This window comes from Anguilla anguilla, chromosome 1, assembly GCF_013347855.1.
Source record: "Anguilla anguilla isolate fAngAng1 chromosome 1, fAngAng1.pri, whole genome shotgun sequence".
Classification (NCBI taxonomy): Eukaryota; Metazoa; Chordata; class Actinopteri; order Anguilliformes; family Anguillidae; genus Anguilla; species Anguilla anguilla.
In genome coordinates this window covers 28,638,096-28,647,753 of record NC_049201.1, presented here as the reverse complement: position 1 = coordinate 28,647,753, position 9,658 = coordinate 28,638,096, and the positions used below count along the sequence as shown (strand labels likewise).

The 9,658-nt window shown below is 40.4% G+C and overlaps 1 protein-coding gene across 1 annotated transcript in view; it reads left to right on the top strand.

Moving 5' to 3' along the window:
• The first annotated feature begins 465 nt into the window (after positions 1-465).
• LOC118232105 (snake venom 5'-nucleotidase-like) overlaps positions 466-9,658 on the top strand; it is a 35,667-nt gene continuing 26,474 nt past the window's right edge. Inside the window, exons 1-4 of the mRNA XM_035426736.1 lie at positions 466-956; positions 3,743-3,965; positions 4,911-5,099; positions 8,594-8,791. Coding sequence (XP_035282627.1) covers positions 627-956; positions 3,743-3,965; positions 4,911-5,099; positions 8,594-8,791 — 940 coding nt within the window. The 5' untranslated portion in view covers positions 466-626. The remainder of the gene's footprint in view (positions 957-3,742; positions 3,966-4,910; positions 5,100-8,593; positions 8,792-9,658) is intronic.

The following is a 9,658-nucleotide window of genomic DNA, read 5'->3' as shown; positions in this document are numbered from 1 at the left end:
TTTATTATAATCCGGATAAATAATAAAATAACAAAAGTATACGTTCGTTCGGGGATGAAAATATGGGGCCATGTGTCAGACCACAAAGTAGGCTATACTCGACTGCAGTTTTGAAACACAAATCAAAGCCTGGGAGACATTGCATTCCTTCAATGTCATCGGATCACGTGCATTTATAAGATTACTCATTATACACTTAATTTACTGGCACCCGTGAACGTTGACCGAATGAACTTCAGCACCATAATCTCACCATCACCGCAAAAGTAACGAATAACGTCACAGATAGCCTGTGTACAGGCCACGAAGAACATATAAATGTAATCAAAAAATAAATTATAACTGTTTGTGTTGTACAACATGGAATTGTGTTGATTTTCCTTAGGGTCTCCATTACTTGGGAATTTCCTGAGAACCAAAAATAGTTCACTTGGAAACGCCTGAAATCATTCTTCATAAGGAAGCAGTGGGTAGTGCATCAATCACTACCATGTTATCGATGTTCCAAACTCTCTGCCGCCTGTGACACCACACTTTTCGAGACCTCGCTTGTTAAGCGTAGGCTACTGTTGAACTTTACGACCTTTTTAACTGTTTGCCCAGTGAAGCAGGTCGAATATAGCTAAATGGGGAGATTTATCAAACCGCAGTTTTCGATTTTTCTTTTCCTCATTAGTAATTATTTTTGTGTGTCGGGATTAGAGCTCACACTGCTCCACACCAACGATGTCCACGCACGAATAGAGGAGACTAGCGTGGATTCAGGGAAATGTACTAAAGGAGTGTGCTTCGCCGGAGTTGCGAGGAGGTATACGAAAATAAGAGAAATTCGGAACATCGAGAAGAACGTGTTGCTGCTTGATGCAGGTGACCAATTTCAGGGAACAGTCTGGTTCAACCACTACAAGGGTGCTGAAGCTGCGTATTTTATGAACAAACTAGGATATGATGCGATGGTAAGAGTTTGGAAGAAACTTTACAAATAATAGAAATGTCAATTCTACATTTTAAGTGAAAAGTGCATACACGGGGACGTGTCTTCCTTCCTGAATCATAATTTTGTAGTAATACTGCGCGATTATTATTTTATTTTATTTTTTCTTAACACATGATTTACCCCGCTGTGACCAACATTAACCGAAGGATTTGGAATTTGGATTTGGAAAGCATGCATAGAGGTGATCCTCAAAGCAAGCCATGTAGGTATTTATCTCAAATTAAATTGGGACGGGTAGGCTAAAATATATATAGAATATAGAATATAAGGCGTTAAATTGCAATTCGGTAGGTTACAGTCATCTTAAATCACTGTTTGGAAAATAAATATCTGATGAAAAAGTTTTCAACGTAGCCCACTAAAAGGCCAAGTTACACATACAAAACGCTGTCTATAAGTCTTTCATTCAAACTGGCAAAATCCAGGCCTGCCATTAAAAGTAGCCTATTCAAAATTACGGCATCAATGTATCGAAGTTACTGAACAAGAAACAATATTGGCTATCTTACCTCACACAAATTAAACAAGCTGTATTCCAAAGCAATGCTACCCAATGTTTCCTAAATTAATAACTTATAGACCGTGCTTTGTATGTGTGAGTAACTTGGTATTGTTGTACGTTGAAAATGTGTTTTCATCAGATATCATTTCTTTTTGTACTGTGTTTGTTATGAGTGACTGATGATATAATTCATATATAAATGTAGGCTATGACAGACATGCATACACATAAATGCATGCAAACACACAAAGACCTAGGCCTACATTCTGAAAGAAATAGGCATGGATTGGATCATTTTTCCTTTACCATGAATGTCAAATAAATGAAAGTGTAATATTTTTAAACTGAAGTGTTTTAATGGGCTGTTGTACACAACAGACCAACTAATTGTTTGTTTGTCAGTAGAGGATCTATAGGGCTAGCTAACATTAATTAGAAATGCGGTGTTGCTGGGTAGCTACAGAAGCCTAGTTAGAAAGTAGTTATAAGTACAGGTGCAGTGATACATGTGAATGAATTGTTTTCACTTAAAGAAAAGCGATATAGGTTACCTGGCGCGAAGAAGTCATTGTCTTGCACCAGTTTCTGTACGACCAGTAACTTTAGCATAAAAACCGGACACAGATGTTGGAGCTAAATTTCGGAGGTGTCTGTATGTGCTAATGTTATACACTCGGTCTGTCGTCTTGTTAGTAGCTAATGTTAAACTCGGTGAAAATGCTGAAAGCGGAACTGTCTAAAGTGTGGGTGTATTTATTTGGATTTCAGAAATATAAATGAGTTTCCGATGAAGATTTTACTGATGCAAAACCAATAGTTTAAATGTTTCATTTTTAGTTAACCAGGACGCCAGTGTAATGAGGTAGAGGTTTGCTTGAGTCTGAGGGGGGATTTAGCCAAATCTAGCTTCAATACACAAGCCTCCTTCACTGTATATATCATGGCGGTGATTTGCTGTGTATCTATTACAGTCTCCTTGCCACACCATTTTGTATGCCACTTTGGTTTTTAGATGCTCCAAACCAAATACCGTTGATCAGATTAACCTACTGGGTCCAAGTTAAACTACGCGGTCGCTCCCTGCACTTGGAACTGTACTTCCCTATAGGGTTTTCAACACACTTGTTCCTGGTTATGGTTATACACTTTGTTGTACGTCGCTCTGGATGAGAGCGTCTGCCAAATGCCTGTAATGTAATGTAATGTAAATATTTTAAAATATATTTTCAAAAACACTGCAGCGTACATCACAGAATTATTAATTTTATTACATTAGAGCCATTTAGCAACACTCTTATCCAGAGTGATTTGAAAGCTTTGCAATTGTATATTGCATCCATTTATCCAGCTGGATATATACTGAAACAATTCATGTTAAGTACCTTGCTCAAGGGTACAATGGTACCTGGGTATCGAACCTGTGGCCTTTAGGTTACTCAACTCAGTAAGTAAGAATTAATATCAGTTACATTCTACTAGCCTGATGTTCATTGTGCAAATTTTGTTTTGGGAAATTTTTGTGTTGCACAAGGCTTGTATGCCTCCAATGGTGACTTCTGGGTTTGTTTGTTTTTATTCATCAGTTTTTATTACTTTTCTGTCCCAGTATACCTCACAGAATGTTAGCTCTTTCTAAGATAGTTGTGTCCACACATGGTTCCACTCTTACCACATTTTGTAAAGTGTGAAGGTTATGTTGAACCTAGTCTTGTGGAATTTTCTTGCAGTGTATTTGTTTTTCGTGTAACCACACTTTATTCCCCCAGACTCAGTTATCTCTTTGTTCAGTAATGAGCAGTACAATTCAGTAATGAGTTATTTACAATGTGGAAAACCTTGTTGAGTTGTTGAAGGAAAAAACACTGGATTTCCACTTCCAAGGGATATATCACAGTGCTGCCAGAGAAAGAGGTTCACATTACAGAGCTGAGTTCTCACACCTCCAATGCTGTTTTGCCTTTACATTGTGAAAGTGCATATTTTAAATATTACAAATGACTGAACACATTAATGTCATGGTACCTTGTGTTTTTCACTTGAGAAGATGAAACTCCTGAGACAGTACAGAATTGGGTGTGGTGGTCGGCATTTCACAAAGCCCAATCAAGACCTACTTTACATACATTTTGCCAAATGTTAGCTGGTTGACTATAATCCAACTCTACCATGTTTTGGTGGGATTTGTTGTTTTTTGTTTTATTTATTTATTTATTTATTTAAAAAAATTCTTTTCATGATTGTAGGCATTTGGAAACCATGAATTTGACAATGGAGTGGAGGGATTGCTGAAGCCCTTTCTCCAGCAGGTCAACTTCACAGTTCTCAGCGCTAACATCAAGCCAGATCAAACTGTGGTGCCAGAACTGAGTCGCTCTTACTTTCCCTATAAGATATTTGCCGTTGGCTCTGACAGAGTGGCCGTGGTGGGCTACACATCAAAAGAAACACCAGATTTGTCAGTGCCAGGTAAGAACACTTTCTGTGGTTCTTGGATTTATTTTTTGATTAGTCACTTGTTACTTTCACGGTTTACCGGTTTAATATTTAGCTTTAGGTATGCCCACAGCACACCCCATTTCCTCCTTAGAGTCAGCGTCACAACTTCCTGTTATTATTTTTGATAGATCAGTTGCTTAACCATGAGCTGTAAACTGAGGCCCTGGCATCTGATCCATTGGAATCAGACAGCTGAAAATGAACCAATGATTATCCACTTCAATCAAGGGGTATTTCCTTTTAGAAATCATTGTATGACTCCATTGTACTTGGGTACTTGGTGATGTTATGTGATGTTAGCCATTACTGTAGTAGTTTGCTTTTTGTTGTACATGAAAGTACCAGTACAGAATTTCAGCTTATTTAAAAGGAGATACTTGTTCATTTCTGCTGGTCTTTGTCAGATCAGCCACAGGTTGAAAGGTGAACCCATAACCAAAGCAAGAAGAGTTGTAATGGTTAACTTATGTGACAATTGATTCGCCTACATGATACCCACCAGGGAAGTGGCTGTAAACTACTGTCATATTGGGCAGCGGTCTTCAATCCAATTCCTGAATAGCCACAGGATCTACATAAAGAGCACTCAATCGATCAGTTAAATAAATGAAAACAGTTGATTGTATAGTTAACTAACCTCATCTGGTGTTTCCGATCTGAATTGGAAGCAAAAAAAAGAGCAGACATTGTGGATCTGAAGGATCTGGGTTAACCACTTCTGAATTTGGGGGTTTCTAGTCTGCAGATTCATGCTCATCCAAACCAGGAAATCCAGAAACTGCTTGATGTCAAAATATAATTTTTAGTATTCTTTTTCCTTGGCCCGCTAACTCTACTAAATCTGTAGGTGCAAATATCTCTCTCTCGCCCTCTTTCTCTCTGTCTCTCACTCTCTTGTGCTCTCACTCTGTATAGGTCCGTACTTGGCATTTGAGGATGAGGTCAGTGCTCTGCAGGTCCAGGTGAACAAGCTGGCCACTCTTGGCATCAATAAAATCATTGGCCTCGGTCACTCTGGCTTTGAGGTTGATAAAGAGATTGCCAAGAAGGTGCGAGGGATTGATGTGGTCATCGGTGGACACACAAACACATTCTTGTATACAGGTACAGGACTTCATACTCTAAACCATATTAAATTCTATTTATATTTTACTCAGGGTATCAGTTACATATTTTGTGCTTTCTGCACTTTATGTAAGAAGTCCTTATGTTTGAAATCAAATTCCCACTCATATTGGTGTAATGATGCTATGCTAGCTGTGAAACTGACTCATATAAACAAATCAAGACTTTCCACTTCAGGGCTCCAAGATTGATTTAAATCTGAGTCACCGGTAACCTGTTTTCAAGTATGTGTATATGAGATTAGCATGGCTCGATTATGGACCGGGCCAGTGGGGCCAGTGGGGCCAGTGCCCCGGGGCCTTGGACTGCCAGGGGGCCTCCAAGCCTCAGGCCATGCGCGGTGCGTGGCCCAAGACTTCCGAAAGAAGCTGAACGCCAGGGCCCTCATTGTGCACAGCGCAAGCTGACCACCCCTGGGTGCTTATAGCGTGAGCTCACCACTAGGGCCCCCCAGACCCCTCAGTGCTTACAGTGTGAGGGCCACCAGACCCCTTGGTGTTTAAAACGAGAGCTGACCACGACTGCCTCCAGACCCTTGTGTGAGGGCCACCAGACCCCTCCACGCTTAAAGCATGAGCTGGCCACTAGGGCCCCTGGGCCCCACAGCGCTTACAATGTGAGGCCCCTCGGCGCTTAAAGCGTGAGCTGACCGCTAGGGCCCCTGGGCCCCTGGGCCCCTGGGTGCTTACAGTGTGAGTTGACCACTAGGGCCCCCAAGCCCCTCGGTGCATACATCGAGTGCAACACCTGGGCCCCTTGGGACATACAGTGCTTAAAACAAGAGCCTCTCAGAGAGTACAGTGCTGTACAACTGAGCCACTGGTTGGCACACTACAATATGCTGTGGCATCATACAATATTCACCAACAAGTCAGCGTCATATTATGGCAAGCCGTTCGTTATTTGACTTACCGTAACTAGCTATCCCTTTATTTTAGCTAGCTGCCCGTTTTCTCTAGCTAACTGCCCATATCATTCAGCTTGTTAACAGAAATTATTTAGCTCATAGGCGCAGATTTCGGGGGGGACCCAGGGGATACCTCCCCCTCAATATTTAGAACATGTGCACTTGTCCCCCCCAATAAAAACATAAATTGATGCAGAAAAGTCACACATTGGTGCATAAAAATTCACCAGAATGCAGGAAATGCAAAAAATGAAATTTTTGATGCTCAAAATTTCCTGGGGGAGGACCGCCAGACCCCCCACTTAATGTGTCCCCCCAATGTTCAAACAGAACCTATGCCACTGAGTTAGCTACCTGCAATTTTTGCCAGCTAGCTGCCCTTACAACCAAATTAGCTGCACTAAAAGCCAGCTAGTTCACTAACTATCAGCCTAAAACTTAGCTAACTAGTTAGGTGGCACACAACTTAACTAGTTAGTTAGGTGGCATTTTTTCGCGGGTCATCTGTGTGAAAGGGGTATAAGATAAAGGGGTAGCTAGCAACAGTGGGTTGAATAAATGTTAAAACAGCATTCCAGTCATGATGCTTAAATCAAAGCTACTAGCTAGCTAACTATTAGTGCTATTAGTTCAAAACTATTATTTGTTCAAAACATGGGATGCTGTGGCCGTGGGACTAAAAACCTTATTGAGAGCTTATTAGCTAGCCCAAATGAACAAGTATGCTAAATGCACATTATGGTGTTGTTACACACTAGCACACTGTTTAGTGGTTATCATTTAATATTGTTGTTGGGGGCGGGGTGGGGGGTCTCCAAAAGACATGTGCCCAGGAGCCTCACGGGACCATGATCCGGCCCTGGAGATTAGTCATTATTTAGTTCACTATGCTTGGAATAAAATTGTGTGCAGTGTTTCCCCCAGCCCCAGGCTTTTTTTTTTATAGGTGAGGTGGTACAGCTTGGCCTCAGATTTAAATCTGGCCACTCCTTGGTCTGGGGCTGTTTTTCCTGTTTTCTGGGCTAGGCCCATTAGTTCCAGTGAAGGCAAATCTTAATGATACAGCATACAATCACACTCTGGAAGATTCTGTGCTTACCTAAGAGTTTGGGGAAGGCCCTTTCCTGTTTCTTTTGGCCATACAGTGCATATTATTAAGCTTTCAATAAATACAATGCATTGTATAGACTATTATTGTACAACAAAGAAATATAAAACCACAATAAGAAGATGCATAAAAAGGTTAGCCACAGGCAAGAACATAATTACTGTGATCCAGTTATTCAGTAACTGAAATAGATTTCAGAAATAGAAAACCTGCTGGTCGTGTCTCAATATTTAGGAGTGTTTTATTCATTGATCTACCATGCTCTAAAGTTGTGTATTATAAAAAAATTTTTTCCTGTGTAAACTTCTTAAATAACTCTAACTCGCATAACCAAAGCCTTTATTCACTCAAAGCTTGTCCTGAATAATGAATACTTGGTGCTCATTGAATTGTGAACTTTTATGTTTGACAAAGTGGTATTGGATGATTGCGCATTGTAGGCCAATGCCATAGTTTCGTAACAGTAGAAGCTTAACCAAAATTAATACTCTTGGACTGTAAATGCACAGGAGAGGTCCTCTGTGTGGTGGCAGAGCTGAGAGACACTGAATTATAAACCACTGCTTTAACCCAGAAGTTCTTCATTACAGACCACTTTCAGACATTCCATTTCTATCCAAAATACTTGTAAGAATTGTAGCAAATTAACTTTAATTTCTTATACAATAGCATTGTTTTTTTATCGGTTTCAGTCTGGCTTCAGGTCTCATCACAGCAGCACTGAAATAGCTCTGGCTAGTGGCTTTTCAACTGCTGTTGATTCTGATTCATCCTCAGTATCATTACTGGAACTAAATGCAGTCTTTGCCTCTGTGGATCATAAAATTCCTTTGGAATGTTTAGAGAATTATATTGGAGTCCAAGGGTTAGGACTGACATGGTTATGCTCCTATTTACTAGATATGACTTAACATGTGGTCTATATCAATGTAGTTTATGACTTCTACAGTAAAATGTGGTATACCACAGGGAGTTCTAGGTCCCTTATTATTTTCTATTTAAATGGTACCTCTCTGGGATGTTGTCCCCTACTGGTAAATCAGGCACACACAGTCTGTTCACTCAAGCTAAACACAATATATCTTCCAGCAGTTCTTTGCTTAGCTTGTGGACTGTGGTGTGAAAAGAACATGCAGCTCAACATCATGTGTCAGAAGAAATGATGTACTTTCTGTGCTTTCTAAATTGATAGTAATGGTGGCAGCAATAACTGGTAGCTGGATGAATACAATTCAGCATTTCAAAACTGGAAGAAAAGAGGGAAAATGTACTGAATTAAAAATCGTCCCTTGTGCTAATTTCCAATGCTTATAAATCGACAATAAAACAGGCATGTTAATTAAATACAGGTTATTGTTGATAACATTGATTAATAACATTGATTAATTGGTAACGCGTAAAATGTTATTCATGAGTAGGTGAGCTGACTACTGTGCTGGACTGACTCTGTTTCTGAAGGGCCCAGGCCATCTTCAGAGGTCCCAGCAGGCCCATACCCGTTCATGGTGTCCTCCGAGGATGGGCGGAAAGTCCCTGTTGTCCAGGCCTACGCCTTCGGGAAATACCTGGGCTATCTGAAGGTGACCTTCGATGATGCTGGGAATGTGGTGAGGTCAGAGGGGAACCCCATCCTGCTGGACAACAGTGTGGCACAAGGTGAGGCTTTTGATCGCAAATGCACCCATTTTGTTGTGCTATTCAGCACAATCTCACATGTCCTGTTTTAAACGTATGTGATGTGGAAGGAATGTTTTTATGTAAATTACTGTAACTAATAGTATTGTTAATCTAGCTAATCAGAGGCTTAGAGCTTATGGGTCATTAGTAACCAACAGTGCCATCACCAGCTGGTTCCACCTAGTCATCAATTAAGATTTCCATCTTCTATTTTTTGTTGTCTTTGTTGAAGTACTGAAGACACTGATACATTCAATCTGGATAAATATTACTTTGAAATCATCTAAAATATGTGTGTTATTTATGTTTACATCATTCTATGTTAAGGCAACGCATGGGATTATGGAAAGTACACAGGAAGAGAAAATGCTAAAAAGAGAGAAGAATGCATTCCATGTATCTCAAGTGTCATTTTGACATATGCCTCAGGGGCAGCACACATTCAGTTCAATTCAACTTTATTTGTATTGTGCTTTTTACAGTGAGAACATCACAAAGAAGCTTTGCAGTGGAAATACATATTGCTCCATCCTATCAGCAGTAGGGCGGTTTAAGTCAGCCGGGGTTCATTGGGTCACTTCTTTATTAGTTCCACCCAATAAAGCACAGTCCACAGTTTACCAGCTGTCATCAGTTTGAGATGCCTGTCCACTACCAGCTCTCACTGTGTAGCTTGCAGTACATACATTTGTTGTGGAAAGTGTAGTGCATGGGTGGAGGCTGTACAGCAAGTTTTGATTTTCATTTCATTTAGTTTCAGTTTTGTTGGTCAGAGCACAACAAGAAAATAAACTCACCACTGAAAGGTAAGAGGGGCTGGTCCGGTGGGCCAACTATGAATGGTGA